At 38.2% G+C, this 17138-nt stretch overlaps 1 protein-coding gene across 4 annotated transcripts in view; it reads left to right on the top strand.

Moving 5' to 3' along the window:
• CCDC63 (coiled-coil domain containing 63) overlaps window positions 1–8492 on the top strand; it is a 57242-nt gene extending 48750 nt beyond the window's left edge. For 3 of the 4 annotated variants that reach the window (XM_031948578.1, XM_031948577.1, XM_003761018.3), the window contains exons 10-12: window positions 3838–4030; window positions 4364–4561; window positions 8183–8492. In XM_031948578.1, coding sequence (XP_031804438.1) covers window positions 3838–4030; window positions 4364–4561; window positions 8183–8301 — 510 coding nt within the window. In that variant the 3' untranslated portion in view covers window positions 8302–8492. Of the gene's footprint in view, window positions 1–3837; window positions 4031–4363; window positions 4562–8182 lie in introns of those variants that run through there. The other variant, XM_031948579.1, reaches the window with a different exon arrangement.
• Window positions 8493–17138: the final 8646 nt, after the last annotated feature.

A 17138-nucleotide genomic window follows, 5' to 3' on the forward strand; every position in this document is an offset into this window, starting at 1 on the left:
CATGTTATTTCCCTGAGCCTCAGTTTCCTCGTCTGTCAAATGAGCTGGAGAAGAAAATGACAAACTACTCCAGTATCTTTGCCAAGGAAATCCCAAACAGAGTCACAAAGAGGAAGATGAGACTGGGGGGAAAACTCCCCAAACTAAGCAATATGGCAAGACTGCCACGCTAATCTGGGACACGACACTAGGCGGCACCAAAGCACCAGTTTCCACACTCTCCCAGGTGATGTATGTATGGTATGGAAATGATGGCAACTTCAGCCTAGGATCCATCATAGAAGCATGGGCTGTGGGAGTTGGACTCTCAGCCCGATATTCCAAGGAAAATTTGCCTCTTAAATACAACTCCTGGAAATCTATGAACCTGCACTTGGTCAAACTTTCAAGGAGCAGTAGCCAGACCCCATGCTTTCCTGATGAATCTTTGGGGGTTAAAAAGCCCCTTTTCCCCCACAAAAAACTGAGGATCCCTAAAATCTCAGATATTGGAAGTAGGAAGAAAGGCTTCTCTGACTGTCCAGTCTACTTTGTATTTTTTGGTTGGACAAGTCACTCAACAATTATTTATCATGTGCTTATTTGGGAGAGATACTGTTTGTATCTAGTCCTATATAATAGGCGCTTAATAAATGTTTATTATAGTATGTGGCAGCCATTGTGCTAGGCATTTAGCATACAAAAAACAAGACAAAACAGTCCTTGCTCTTAAGGAGATTACATTCTATCGAGGAGAGAGCATGCAAACAACTATATATCACAGAAATATGATACATGTATATATCACACATGTGTACATATATACATACACATACTTATATACATATATGTACACACAATAAATTGGAGGTAATTTTCAAATGAAAGCACTAGCCTTAAAGGAGTAGCTTGCAATTTTCACTTTCTACTTTTCAGTAAGAGCATTCCTCCAATCAAGAAGCTTCAATGGCTCCCACTGGCCTTTAGGAACAAAATACAAACATTTCCAATAATCACTTAAAGCCGATCCCACTCTGGCTCCAATATTTACCTTTCTTGGCTCATTATACACCAGTCCTCGTCATCTACTCTTAAATTTCAGCCAAACATACCTATTAACAGTTTCCACAACTTGTATAATATTTGTATGCAGGGAAGCCTGCCATGTTCTATTTCCTTTACCTCTATGCCAGTAGAATACCTATCCTAAAATCTTAGACTCCACTCTCCAGCAATTTGGAACTATGCTCAAAAAATTATCAAACTGTGCATAGCCTTTGACCCAGCAGTGTTTCTATTGGGCTCATATCCCAAAGAGATCATAAAGAAGGGAAAGGGACCTGTATGTGCACAAATGTTTGTGGCAGCTCTGTTTGTAGTGGCCAGAAACTGGAAATTGAGTGGATGCCCATCAATTGAAGAATGGCTGGATAAATTTTGATATATGAATATTATTATTCAGTAAGAAATGACCAACAGGATGATTTCAGAAAGGCCTGGAGAGACTGACAGGAACTGATGCTGAGTGAAATGAGCAGGGCCAGGAGATCATTATATACTTCAACAACGATACTATATGATGATCAATTCTGATGGACCTGGCCATCTTCAGCAATGAGATGAACCAAAGCAGTTCCAATGGAGCAGTAATGAACTGAACCAGCTATGTCCAGCAAAAGAACTCTGGGAGATGACTAAAAACCATTACATTGAATTCCCAATCCCTCTATTTTTGTCTGCCTGCATTTTTCATTTCCTTCACAGGCTGATTGTACACTATTTCAGAGTCTGATTCTTTTTGTACAGCAAAACAATGATTTGGTCATGTATACTTATTGTGTATTTAATTTATACTTTAATATATTTAACATCTACTGGTCATCCTACCATCTAGGGGAAGGGTTGGGGGGAAGGAGGGGAAAAGTTGGAACAAAAGGTTTGGCAATTGTCAATGCTGTAAAATTACCCACGCATGTAACTTGTAAATAAAAAGCTATTTAAAAAAAAGAATCCACTCTCCAACAGACAGGATCCTAAAATCCTAGAATCCACTCTCCAACAGACAGGTCATCCAAGTTATGCTTGAAGACTTCCTTTAAAGGACAGGAGCCGGTGGGGGAGGTGGGTGACTCATTACCTGATATAGCAGTAAAGCACTTGGCTTCCCTTCCCACCTTTGATATTTATAATCGATGTGACCTTAAATACTTATCTCATGCCTCAGTTTCTTCATCTATAGAATGGGTCTGAGAATTCCTACTCCTGGAATGCCTCAACACAAATGCCGCTACCTTTCCCTAGTTCTTTTCCACATGTTAGAACTCAATATTATTTCTAATTCATTTTGCATGTATTTCCCATTCACTTTTCAGTTTCTCCCCAGGAAAAGATAAGTTGCCAAAAGGGAGAGACTGTTTCCTTTACTGTCTTCATATTCACATTACCTGGCACTTCATAAATGTTTATTTTTGAAAATGATCTTTGAAATAAGAGTACCTCTTTAGAGAGCTTGTTAGATGGGGGCCTCCTGGAGAACTGGGAACTGAATAGAGGAGGAAATGAGTTGGAGTAAGAGTGAGATAGCTGTTACTTTGGGCAGGTCATGTCACTTCCCTGTGCCTCAGTTTCCCTCTTTGAAAAATCAACAGATTGGGGAAAAGGAGGTTATGTGGTATAGTGGAAAAAGGCCCTAACTCAAAGGTTAAAGGACCTGAGTTCAAATCTGACAGACAATAGTATGTCTCTTTTGACATCCCCAGAACTAAGCATAGTGCCGGCACATAGTAGGTGCTTGATAAATGTTTATGGATTGATTTTTTTTATTCCATTTAACCCATATATCTCATTTTTACATATATGTTTTACTTGTTTTCTCCTCCATTAGACTTTGACTTCCTTGAGGACAGGAAGTGTCTTTTAACTTACTTTGCATCTCCAGATTTAGCAACTGCCACATAATAGGTACTAAATAAATACATGCCACATAGTAGGTATTTATTAACTGATTCATTATTCTAGGACAGAGAGAGGTCTGGAGTGATCATCTTATATTGTCCTTTAATCACCTGGTGAGATACTATTCCCATTTTACAGATGAGGAGACTGAGGCAAAACAGATAATAGTGTGTGAGTGACACAGCTTTTGAGCATCTGCTGTCTAAACTTACTGACTTCAGGGCCTCAGTTTCCTTTTTTGTCAAAATTAAAGGGTTGGGCTAGATGGCCCTTTCAGGTCTAATTCTAAATTCAGATTGACCTTTAAATATCAGATTGCCCATTTTAAGAAAACACCAGAACTCTAACTGGGGTGGGGCGATGGGCTCCTCCCCAGCAGCAGCCTTCTGGCATCCCAGGTTGCCTGGGATTTCAAGGCACATTTCTTGCCTTTGGGTATGTTTGTGCTGGCCTAGGGGCACCGGTGGCCAATTACGGGGATCCAAAGGATTTGGCAGCATGTTTAACCTATGTCGATGGTTTGCTATCTTGAGGAGGGGTAGAAGGAGGAAATGGAGAAAAATTTGGAACAGAAGATTTTGCAAAGGTGAATATTGAAAATTATCCTTGCATATATTTGGCAAAAACAAAATGCTATTTTAGAAAAAGCCTTCACTAGGAAAAAACAAAACAAAATTGAAAACAAAGGATACGGCAGCTTCTGCTGAGAGGGAAATCTTTGGTGTTGGTGGGGAGCCCTTTCTAATCAACAGTAATCGATTGCCTCCTAGTCCTGATGCCCTCAAGCAGATGGCTTGCTGAAAAAGGCTCCTATAGTATAGCTTTGCTCCCATGCTCTCTAGGAGCTAAGACCCGAGAGTGGAAGGAAGAGTGTTCTTATTGGGAAATTTTGTGCTCTTGTAGGCAAAACTGAAAAAGACTGCAGAAGATGCCGACCGAATTGAGAACACCAACAAAGAGATTAACAAGACTCTTGACCAGCTCAAATCTTCTGTGGAGTTACTGTTCAAGAAGATCAACTGTGATAGCACCAAAATTTTGGAACACTTAGGGGAGACAGGGTCTGTCACAGACATTAATTTGATAAAGTACTTTGGTAGGTGGGGACCCTGTTCTGCTTGTCTTTTTAAAAAATCATATTTTTATTAATTTTTTTACAATAGTAGCTAACATTGGGGGTGATTGGGCAGCTCAGTGAATAATGTAACCGTGAAGTCAAGAGGCCCTGAGTTCAAAAATGAAAAAGGAAAGAATCCATATCTAACTATAGGGGGCAAGCCCCTGAGCCTTAGTTTCCCTAAAATAAAAGGGGAGGTGGTACATCACACCTCTTCTGGGATACCTTCATCCCTCTATCTCAGAAAACTTGTCTGGAATTTCCCAGAATTCAATGTGTCTTGATGATATCTATTGCTTTGTCCCTCCCTAGGGGTCATTGAGCAGAAAACAAATGCTCTCCTATTGTTGGAATCCTGCATTCGCTTACTGGAAAAAGAAAAGGATCCCAAAGCCAAAAGTTTGGGAAACCCTTTCTGGGGTGGGTCACCACTCCTGAAGTTAGCGGAACCCCTCAAGGGCTTGACCCCATTAGTGATGACTGAAGGCACAAGTGAAAAACTGGAGGAATGTAAGTAGGGTTCCCGGGGGCCTCCCCATGCATGCTGGGGCCATCCCTTAATCTGTACCATGGTCTGTGTTTTATCTGGTTCTGGGAGTCAAGGTGGGAAGACTAATTCCAAGTGAGCATGGAGACTCATTTCTAGGGCCAGGACCAGGGGAAGAGGCAAGAAACAACCTGATAGGCAAGAAACAAAATGTATTTCAGCATGATTATTTTTCCTGTTTGTTTTTCCCAGTGGAAGCTCCAACCCTTAGTCATTCCCTTGGGTGGCAACTACACTGTGCCCCACAAACCTTTTTGTTTGTTTGTTAGTTCAATTTAATTCAAGTCAACTCAGTTCAATTCAGCAAACATTTATTTATTCAGGGTTATTTCCTACAAGTCCTGAGCTGGACTGGGCCAATTTCAAAGGACAGTAGGGAGCACAAGAAAAAGTACTAGCTTTAAGTCAAAGGGGTTGGGTTCAAATCTTACTTTAGTTACTATTTTTATGATTGAGCAAATCACTTTCCTTTCCTCTGCCTGAGTTTTCCCATCTCTAAAATGAGAGGGTTGCCTTAGATGACTTCTAAGATCCCTTCTCAGCCCTATATGTTTATATCATGTTCTGTTTATCAAAACACTTCCCTTTCTTGGGTCTAAGTTTCCTCCTCTGTATAAATGAATAGATGGCCCTAGTTGGCCTTCAATTTCCCTTCCCAGCTTTAGAGGTATGATCTTTAAATCTTATGCAGAACCCTAACCTCAGGATGCATGTAATCTAATATGGTTGTCATCAGATTTTGGGCAGGGACACAATTATCCAACATTATGGCTACCTAGCTTTAAATAAAAACCGTGATATAGCTGGGAATCAGATGAGACCTGGATGACCATCTGTCTCTTGTTGAAGGTCAGGTTCATGTTAGGCACAGCCATCTAGCTTTAGCTGCTGTTATCACTCAGCCAAAACCCTGGCCCTTTCAAGACATAAAGCAGTTCCTTTTATTCTAACATATTTGAAAAAAAAACAACTTCTTGGTTTTTTGTCCTTCATTCTCAAAGAGATCTATGAAATCTGGGAGGTAATGCTGTGACATGCACACAGCACACACACACACACACACACACACACACACAAAACCTTTTCTCATGCTTTCATTCCCTTCTGGTCTTTTAAGAAACAAGAAAGTGCTATGACAGAAATGTAAATACTTGTATCCTGCACATAGGATTTTAAATTAAAAAAAAAAACCAACAAGAACAAAACCAAAGACTTTTGTCCTTTGCTCCTGATGTGTTTGTAGACAATCAGAACAAAACTTGGGAAGGATGACCAGAAAAAGAATTTTTCAAATATAATCACTTTCAGACACTGATTGGCTATGTCACCCTGGGCAAGCCACTTAACTCCTTAGCTTCCCATTTCTTCAGTGGTCAAATGAAGGGCTGATGTAGCTGATCTCTGAGTTCCCTTTTTTCTCTACATTTGGGATCTTTTAACACTCAGTCTCACCAACAAGTCAGAGAAGAGTTTGAAGGAACTTCCTATCTAACACCAAGAAATAGAATGGTTTAATGTAGGTAATGTAGGTAGGTTTAAGGTAGAGTTCAGATCCCTGCTCACTGACTACCTAGTAGTCTTAGGTAGGGAGACTAACCTTCCAGGCCTCAGTTTTCTGATCTTTAAAAAGAAAGAGCTATATTTGATTGAGTTCTTAGTTTTCCTTCTAACTAGAGAAATGAGCTAGTGAAAATACAGAGTAACAGTGTGAACATGCTACACTGACTCAAGAAATCAAGATTAAAACCACTTGAAATGTTTGATGGTCATTTCAGGCAAGAAATTCCAGAGAAGTTGGATCTTATTTAATCAGACTTCATGGTGTTTATGTATGAGATATGAATGTGAATATGTGTAAATATATGTCTGAATTGAATATGTGTTTGTGTGAGATATGTGTGAATGTGAATATATGAGCATGAGATGAATGAGCATGTGTACGTGAATGTATGAGTGTGAGTGTGTGAAATGTGACTGTGAATGTGAGATATAAGAGTGAATATATATGTATGTGAAGATGAGTGTGTGGGAGATGGGAGTGTGAATATATATGTATATATGTGAATGTGAGTGGGTACATGGGTATGAGATGTGAATGAATGTGAATGTGTGCATATATATGAGTGTATATGAAATGTAACTGTACATATGTGTGAAAATGTGACTGTGTGAGAGTTGAGAGCGAATATGAGTATATGAGTGAGTATATATGAGTAGTATGAATGAGTATTTATGTGTGTAAATATGAGTATGAATGAGTGAACATATGTACATGTGAGTATGAACTCATGTGTGTATAATTTGCCCATATTTCTCATCATCAGTCTGAATTTCACTTCCTGATTTCTTGCCTCCCTTCCATTAATCCCAGCTACTAAATTTTACAGCCCCTGCATTCAGAAGTTGTTTGAAACTTTGGAATTACTTTTGACAACAGTATGATTTTTTTGGTGGAGGAAGCTTCCTCTGCTCATACAAATAGGGGCCATCCACTATGCCAAGATAGATGGATGTCCGAGGTGGGATTTGCACCTAGAGCCTCCTGAATCAAGACTAGCTTTGTTTCTACTTTGCTGCTCTGTCTCTCATTTTAAATTTAGATGAACGAATATTTCAATAGAATGTAAGAACAAGAGGGTAGGTGCCATTTTACTTTTTTTTTTTTTAACTTCTTAGCCCTCAGCATAGTGTTTGGCCCACAGCAACAACAACAACCATTTAAGTTCTGCAAATCATTTTATAACAATCTTATTTTATCTTTACAACAACCCTAAGAAGATCAGTGCTATGATTATACTCATTTTACAGATGAGGAAATTGAAGCCAGTGGGTTAAATGATTTGATTAGGGTCACACAACTAGTGTCTGAGGCTGGATTTGAATTTGGGGGTATATTCATGTGTAGGTGGTGCAATGAAGACAGGAGGTCCTGAGTTCAAATCTACCCTCAGACACTCACTAGCTAGGCGACACTAGGCAAGTCACTTCTAGGGAGAAGGGAAAAGAAAGGAATAAGTATTTATACAGTATCTATTGTGTGTCAGATATTTGATAAATATCTTATTTGATCCTTACAACAACTCCCGGGAGGTATTATTATTCCAATTCCACAATTGAAGAAACTGAGGCAAACAGACATTAACTAGTTTGCCCAAATATAGAAAGTATCTGAGGGAGGATTTGAACTCAGGTTTTCCTGATTACAAATCCAGCACTCTATCCACAATGTCAGTTGCCTTCATAAGTACTTGTCAAATTGAATTGAAATCTGTTTGTTTTTTATAATAGCTTTTTATTTTTCAAAATACATGCAAAGGTAGTTTTCAACATCCACCCTTGCAAAACCTTGTGTTTCAAATTTTTCTTCCTCCCTCCCTGCCCCTCCCCTAGACAGAAAATAATCCAATATAGGTTAAAATTGTGCATTGAATTGAAATTCATGATACCCCCCTAAAGATACATTGGGACATCCAGGTCTGGGAAACTTGTTCATTGGAAAGAGGTGATTAGAAAATAAAAGTCCCCCTTTTAGGGAAAAGACCCTTATTTAGTATCTTGGCTAATTTTCATTTTCTTTGAAACAGCTGACCAACCTCTAAATCACAGTGATCTTCGTAATATGGTGGCAGAAAATTACAATTTCAAGGTTTTATTGAGTGAAAAAGAGGATATCAAAGGCAAGAAGAAGACATTGACTACATAGGCTTTGTGTTGATGTGCTGGGTCGTGTGTGTACCATAGCTATGTAAAATAAACATTTTGTTCATAAATCTGCTGGTGCTTTTATTCACAAATCCTCCCAGAAACACTTGGACCAGCAAAAGTCAAAATGTAACAAAGAAAATCTCATCTTGATGCCAGGAAAAATCTGCACCAAGGAAAGCTCTCCCAAAGAGGACTAAGCTGCTTCAGGAGGCAATGAGTTCTTCCTCTCACAGTGTTTCCAGGCTGCCAAAGTATGAATGACCATTTGTTGGGGATATCAGTACAATGTCTTAGCCTGAAATTACTACTTTAGTCATTAGCTTAAATCATAAATCCTAAATTCATTCATTCATACAAATTCATTTATTTACATGGTAAACACTAACTAAATGATTTTTCATTTATTCCTTCCTGCATCTACTGAATCCATAGTAAGCCTTGTAAAAATGAGATTTCATTCATTCATTCATTCATGTTGTAGAAAAGATTCTTTTTTTTATTATGGCTTTTTATTGACAAAACACATGCATGGGTAATTTTTCAACACTGACTCTTGCAAAAATTTCTGTTCCAACTTTTCCCCTTCTTCCCTCCACCCCTAGATGGCAGGTAGTCCCACACATGTTAAATATATTAAAGTATATGCTAAATACAATATATGTGTGTATATTTATATAGTTGTCTTGCTACACAAGAAAAATTGAACTTAGAAAGAAGGTAAAAAAAACCTGGGAAGAAATACAAAAATGCAAGCAAACAATAACAAAAAGAGTGGAAATGCTATGTTGTGGTCCACACTCATTTCCCAGTGTTATTTCGCTGGGTATAGCTGGTTCTGTTCATTACTGATAAATTGGAACTGATTTGGATCTTTTTATTGTTGTAGAAAGGATTCTTATTCTAGGTAATTCTGGGATATTGAGGTCAACCTCCTCATTTTTTTTTCATAGTTTTGCAGATATTGGGAAAATGAAGTCTAGAATGATTTGGCTTTGTGAAGTGAGTGGATTTTTGTGAGTAAGTGCTTTTCCAGCAGAAAAAAACATTTACTTGGTGGTCACTTGTTAGGGATATAGTAGAAGGAATTCTCATTCAGGGTGACTTCATTGGCTTTGAGATCTCTTTCAGGTTAGAGATTCTGTGAAAAGTCACATTTGTCCTACTCAAAAGCCATATATGGAGGAGATATGGAAAAATAGGGACACTAATGCATTGCTGGTAGAGTTGTGAACTGATCCAATCTTTCTGGAAAGTAATTTGGAACTATACCCAAAGGGCTATCAAACTGTGCAAACATTGATCAAAGAATACTGCTACTAGGTCTGTATCCCAAAGAGATAAAAATTTTAAAAAGGTAAAGGGCCTATATGTACAAAAGCATTTGTAGCAACTTTTTTTTTGTGGTGGCAAAGTATTGAAGATTGGAAGGAAATCATAGAATGACTGAATAAACTATAGTGTATGATTGTTATGGAATACTGTATTATAAAAAATGATGAGCAAGATGCTTTCAGAAAAACCTTGAAAGACTTACTTGAACTGATGCAAAATGAAATGAGCAGAACCAAGAGAACATTGTACACAGTTAACAGCAATATTGTATGATAATCAACTGTGAATGACTTAGCTATTTCTCAGCAATACATGACCTAATACAAATTTGCTTTCTACCTCTAGAAAAAAGAATTGATGGCAAATCAATGAAGATTGAAGTATAATTTTTAAGCTTTATTTATTCTTGTTTTTCCTTTGTTTTTGTTTTTGCAACATGTCTAATATGGAAATATGTTTACATGACTTCACATGTATAATTTATATTAAATTGCTTGCCTTCTCAGGGGAAGGAGAAGAGAGAATTGGTACCTCGATTTTTAAAAAATATCAAAACATTTTGCTTACATGTATTTGAGAAAAAAATTAAATGAGAAAAAAAGTGAGATACAGTCTTCAGGTAGTTACAAGGTACAATGGAGAAAGTATTGGGCCTGGAGTCAGCAAGACTTAACTGGTCTCAGACACTTAGTATCTATGTGATCTTTGGCAAGTTACTTCCCTCTATTTGCCTCAGTTTCCTCATCTGTAAAAATGAATTGGAGAAAGAAATTGCAAGCCATGCCAATTGTCTTTGCCAAGAAAACCCAGAATGGAAGCCATTAAGAGTGGGACAACTGAATAGCCAAACTTTTCATCTAGATCAGGAGTTGACAAACTATACCCTTTGAACTAAATCTAAGTGTGAGATGTTTTTAAATGGTAGACAAAAAATCAAAGGAAGAATATTTCATGGCACTTGAAAACCATATGATATTCAAATTTCAGTGTCCATAAATTAAATTTTATTGAAACACAGCCATGCTCATTCATTTCTCTATTGTCCGTGGCTGCTTTCACACTACTGTGGTAGAGTTGAGCAATTGTGATGGAGACTGGCACTTTCTTTACTTTGCATTCTTGCTCAGCTATGAAGGATTGTGCTGTAGTTATAACTCAACATCATTTTTAGTATCACATGTATTTCTGTGCTGTGACTATATTTTTTTATTACCATTACCATTAAGTCAAAGCAAGAAAAGAAAAAGTATAATTGTGATTTTTTGAGTTCAGGGCTGAGTTTGAAATTTTGCTGAATGAGAAAAATCTTCCTCAACCATTCCTTTATCAACATTGAATGGCTTTGAAAATTAGCTTTTGCTGAAGACTTGAAATGTTTCTTAATGAATTCAGCCTAAAATTATAAGGTAAAATAGTGCTTACATACAAAACTTATGCTGCTGTAAAGTCAATTTGACAATAACTAATGTTGCTTGACTCACAAGTAATGTTAAACTGTTTTATATATACTTCTGGCATTATCACAAGTGAAAACAAGCAGTGAGATTTCCATTCTTACACAAAGTTGCAGTGGGTCTACTGTTTGAGCACAAACTACAGTTCCAGCAACATTGTTCAACCTGGCTGCAAGCACAAAAGAAATTTCCATGTTTTAAAATCCATTTAATTTAGAAGCTTCCACTTAACTTTCAATTGGAAGCAGTTAATTGGGAATGTAATAACTTCTAAAAGGCAAATATCAAGAAAAGAATCCAATGGAATTTTATAAATTTTTAGATGCATTCCAAGTAATGAATTTGCTCAACTAAAACATGTTTGTTGATTGATAATCAATATTGAGCAGTACCTATTTGTGTGAAAAGACATGTAAAATCTCATTACTGATCAGCATTAACAAATGTACATTTGCAATTGATTTTGATCTTAAGAAACACTAACTTTGAACTCATAAGTATTATCCCCTAAAATGATTCTATTCTTCTCATTAGTAAATCTATATGACAAAAATTATACTCAAATATTATTATATTTTGAATTTCATCAACTAAGAGACCTGGAAATTTTTCTCTTTTGTTGTGTAAGTCTCCATATAACATCCTTGATTTTATGTCTTAGCTCAAAGCCTAAAATATTTATTATGTGATCCTTTATAGAAAGAAAAATTTACCTACTTCTGATCTAGTAAGGAAGGAATATAGTGTCCCCTCCCTCCATGGGACATGGCTGCTGATGAATGGGGCTCGGGAAAGATTGCATAATATGGGATGTATTCACAGAGTCACACAATTTCAGAATCAGAAGGGACCTCAGTGGCCATCCAATCCAAGCCAGATTTAAGCAAGAATCCTAATAGATCCTGAACAAGTTGCATCCAACTTGTTTTGCTTGAAGACTTACAGAGTGGAAAAAACCATCTCAGACCTAAGTCCTTTGTCCCACTTCTAGATAGCCTTAATAGTTGAAAAACTTCCCCCCTTATATGGGTCCTAAATCTGCCTCTCAGACATTTCAACCATCACTTTTTTTTTCTTATAGCTTTTTATTTACAAGATATATGCATGGGTAATTTTATAGCATTGACAATTGCCAAACCTTTTGTTCCAATTTTTCCTCTCCTTCCCCCTCCCCCCTCCCCCAGATGGCAGGTTGACCAATACATGTTAAATATGTTAAAGTGTAAATTAAATACAAAATAAGTATACATGTCCAAACTGTTATTTTGGTGTACAAAAAGAATCAGACTCTGAAATAGTGTACAATTAGCCTGTGAAGGAAATCAAAAATGCAGGTGGACAAAAATAGAGGGATTGGGAATTCTATGTAATGGTTCTTAGTCATCTCCCAGAGTTCTTTCGCTGGGTGTAGCTGGTTCAATTCATTCCTGCTCCATTGGAACTGATTTAGTGTGGTGTTCTCTTCTTTTGTATAATATATGATGGTTCTTTTGAGCAGGTTTCATGGGGAGATTTTCTGGAGGCAGCCTTAGTTTCCGTTCCAAGTAATAATCACTTCAAATACAGGTAGGAGTTAAAATCCAATCTTTTATTGTCTCTTCCAAAATAGCCCGGTTAGTTTTCTTAGAGGCCTATCTCCTTCCTTGGTTCCAAGCAGCTTCAGCTTCCAGCTCTTTCTGAATCTTGGTTCCCCTGTCCCAAATCCCCAGTTCTGCCTGATTGCAGTCTCTAGCTTGTCAATCTCCTTAATTCACTGACTTCTGGCTTTCAATCTTTTTCAACTGACCTCTCCTGACTGAGCTCAGGTCTTTTTATGCTCTTTTAGAGATGTAAACTCAAAGGTTGACTTCTCCTCTGAGAGTGGGATTATGGGAGATATGAATTCACAAAGTTACAAAGTTAACTTTGTGAATCTTCCAAATTTGTGAACTAATGTGTGAACTCTCAAAGGTGCAAACCCAAGCACACAAGCATTGCTTCCATCAATTCCATTGAGTTAACACTAAGATTCTAACAATTTAGTTCATCTCATTGCTGAAGATGGCCATGTATGTCAGAATTGATCATCATATTGATGACCAGTTCTGATGGATCAGGCCATCCTCAGCAACAAGATCAACCAAATCATTTCTAATGGAGCAGTAATGAACTGAACCAGCTATACCCAGAAAAAGAACTCTGGGGGATGACTAAAAACCATTACATTGAATTCCCAATCCCTATATTTATGCACACCTGCATTTTTGATTTCCTTCACAAGCTAATTGTACAATAATTCAGAGTCTGATTCTTTTTGTACAGCAAAATAATGTTTTGGTCATGTATACTTATTGTGTATCTAAGTTATATTTTAATATATTTAACATCTACTGGTCATCCTGCCATTTAGGGGAGGGGGTGGGGGGGTAAGAGGTGAAAAATTGGAACAAGAGGTTTGGCAATTGTTAATGCTGTAAAGTTACCCATGTATATATCCTGTAAATAAAAGGCTATTAAATTAAAAAAAAAAAAAAAAAAAACAATGATAAGGTGATGTTTTAAAGTGCTATGCTGGAAGGTAAAAAAAAAAAAAAAAAAAAGAATTGATCATCATATTGTTGTTGAAGTATATAATGATCTCCTGGTCTTGCTCATTTCACTCAGCATCAGTTCATGTAAGTCTCTCCAGGCCTTTCTGATCAACCATAACTTCTTATGAACTCTGGGGGCAGGAAGGACAATTCTAATCCCTCTTTCAGAGTGAAGACAGCTATCATGTTCCCCCATAAATCTTCTCTTCTCTAGGTAAATATTGGTTCCTTCAATTATTCCTCATTTGGCATGAACTGGAGGACAAGTTCTTATGGTTATTTCCCAAGTTATTTAATGTTTTTCCTAAAACATGACATCTCAAACTCAACTCCACACCCCAGATGTGATTTTACCAGGACAATAAAATAGGGCAATTTCTTCTCTGGTATTAGGTACCCAACTTCTCTTAATACAATCTAAGGCATTTGCTTTTATGGGTACCATATTATATTGTCGATTTATATTGAGCTTGTGTTTTATTGAAAACCGGAGATCTTTTCAGAGAAACAGCTACCAAATAATGGCTCACCCAACTTCTCCTTGTGATGGAAAAAAAAGATCTGGGGAGAAAAAGCAGTGACTTCCAGAAGAGACAAGGTTCTCCATCTTGTACTGAAGAGACGCGGTTGGTTGATTGGTTGTTGTCCTTTGCTCTCAAAGAGAGCCAAAAAGACATCATGATGTTAGAGTCAATTTAGCGTGTCCAACTGTGACTGATCAGATCAATACAAGCTTGGAATGCTTGCCACAGGTTGGGCACGAATATTCCACATGAACATTTTGGGTGGATTCCCTAACTTTGTACCCTTTGTGTTTCTTCTGGGTTAACTGAATCCTGCTTTGCTTATAGAGCACAACACCTTCTCTGATGAGGGCACTCCAGACTAGATAGCCCTGGGCCAGTGTCTCCCATGTCATACAATCAATTCTAAAGTGCTTAAGAGAGACCTTGAGAGTGTCCTTGCATCACCTTTTCTGAGCACTGAGACTAATTTTTTTAAGAGATGGTATTGAAAGATTGGAAGGTAATATAGATAGCAATTATCCCTACCTGGGAAACTGGTGACAATGTGCTGCTGGAGCCAGGAAGACTGGCAGGCTGGGAGAAAGAGACAGAGACAGACAGACACAGACACAGAGACATAGAAGGAGGAGGAGAAAGAGAAAGGAGGAGAAAGAAGAGGAAGAAGGAGGAAGAAAAGGAAGAAGAGAGGAGACAGAGAAGAGACAGAAGACAAAGACAAAGGGGAGAAAGAAACAGAGACACAGAGACAGACAGAAGAGAGACAAGAACAGACAGAGTGAAAAGGGAGGCATGGAGAGAAAAAGAAGGGAAGAGGAAGCAGGAAAAGAGTGAGAGCGAGACAAGGAGAGAGATTAATAAAGACATAGACACAAGCAGAGATAGAGACACAGACCATCATCACTTTTAAGTAGTCAGAGTAGTGAGCCCATTGCAGAACTATGGAAGTCTTAGGGTGTGACTTGAAATATGCATTTTTGGAACCAATTGTAACTTTAAAGTGCTATTCAAATGTTTCTTATTATAATTGTCATAAAGGAGAAAAAAAAAAACAAACCTATTATGTGCCAGATAAGTGCTTTACAAATATCTCATTTCACCCTCACAACAAGCCTGGGACCTAGGTGCTTTTATCCCCATTTTACAGATGAGCAAATCACAGCAGAGAGAGTTTAAGTCACTTGCCCAGGGTTCCACAGCTAGGAATTATTGGACGCTGGATTTGAACTTGGATTTTCCTGCCTTCAGGCTCAGCAAGTGTTCTACCTAACTGCTGTGGAGATATTTTAGCATCCTGGCTGTCCCCTAATATGCTGATTTTCTCTTTCAAATTCTTGTCACCTGCAAATCTGGTAGAGATGCTATCTACCTTTATCTAAGTCTTTGAGAAAAGAATCACAGATTGCAGGGGCAGGAAATCAGAGATCTTCCAAATAATAACGATACCAGCTCCCATCAATACTTTAAGGTTTACAGAACCCTTTATAGCATCCTAGTTGACCATCGCAATGATGCTAGAAGGGAGTTACTGTAGGCATCATCATTTTCAGAGTTCACCCCTGCTGTCTCAGAGACTTTAAGTGACTTAACTATGATCTCACAGCAAGATGGGTTAAACAGCCGGGTTTACCTGACTTCAAGCTCTGTTGCTACTTTTCCCCACTATATCACCTTCAGCTGATGTTGACCCATTAATACCTCTTCTTCAGATCCAGTAACTTAACAGATGACAAATCTCACCTAACATGCAGCTCTCATCTTTCCATGTTGATGACAAGGGCAGCATGAGATAGCCTTGTCAGATTCTTTGCTGAGATCCAGGTTGTGGTTATGGCTGGCCATTTATTTATCATGTTTGAATTTTTGGGACCTTATTTGGAATTTTATTGGCAAAGATATTAGGACTGGTTGGCCGTTTCCTTCTCCAGCTCATTTTACAGATGAGAAACTGAGGCAAACATAATTAAGTGACTTTCTCAGGGTCACACAAGTAATAAGTATGGAATCTAGCTGTAATGTCACTCTACATGGCCAGCCCAACTCCATTTTAGGCAGGATCTAGGATTTCATCATTGTGTCCAAGTCCCTCTAGCCATCGGCTGCTACTTTTTTTTTTTTGTCTCAGAGAGCTGCTTGGGGCACAGAGACAAGTCACTTCCACAGGGTCACACAGCCAGTGTATGTCAATGGTGAGAATTGAGGACTTGGAAGTTCAACTCTTGAACTATTCTGCTGCTCTGTCCATGAACTCATCTGGATGAAGCCATCCAGGCTCTTGGGGGTTACTGTTTTCCTTTCATCATATGTCCAATCTCTTGCTTTCATAATACATTCAAGAGTTTTGCCCGAAATTGAGTTAAGTCTCCTTGACCTAGAGTTTACAGACTCCAATTTCCTTCCAATTTCAACCGATCACTCCTAGTTATGCCCTTTGGGACCCAAAACAATAAATCTAAACTCTCATGTGACGGACCCTCTATGGGAAGACAGCTTCAAAGGGCTGTAGAGTGAGCTGCACGAGCTAGCCCCTCAAAGGTCACCTTGTCCAGATCACTCATTTTGTCAATGAACCAATGCTGTGAGGGCATTTCAAGAGGTCTTGGGGATAAAGAACTGAACTTTGGGAGAAAGAACAGGAGATGTGAGACAGAGAAAGGAGATGTGGGTTTTTTTTTAATCTAGCTTTGCCACTTAAATTCTGTGACCCTGCACAAGTCATTTCCTCTCTAAGCCTCAGTTTCCCCATCTATAAAATGAGAGGTCTCTGAGGTCCCTTCCAGCTTTAGAGCCAGGATCCTATGAACTGGGAGATGTGATTAGTAGTCAGGGGCAGGGACTAAAAGGATACAGGGAGAATATATTCCTTGCCTCCTGACAGCAGGAGATGTGCGTATTCCTTCCCAGACCCTGGTTTAAATAAAAGATGAGGGCAGAGGGGAAGATTCTGCATGCTGT

The sequence above is a fragment of the Sarcophilus harrisii genome, chromosome 1 (genome assembly GCF_902635505.1).
Source record: "Sarcophilus harrisii chromosome 1, mSarHar1.11, whole genome shotgun sequence".
Taxonomy (NCBI): domain Eukaryota; kingdom Metazoa; phylum Chordata; class Mammalia; order Dasyuromorphia; family Dasyuridae; genus Sarcophilus; species Sarcophilus harrisii.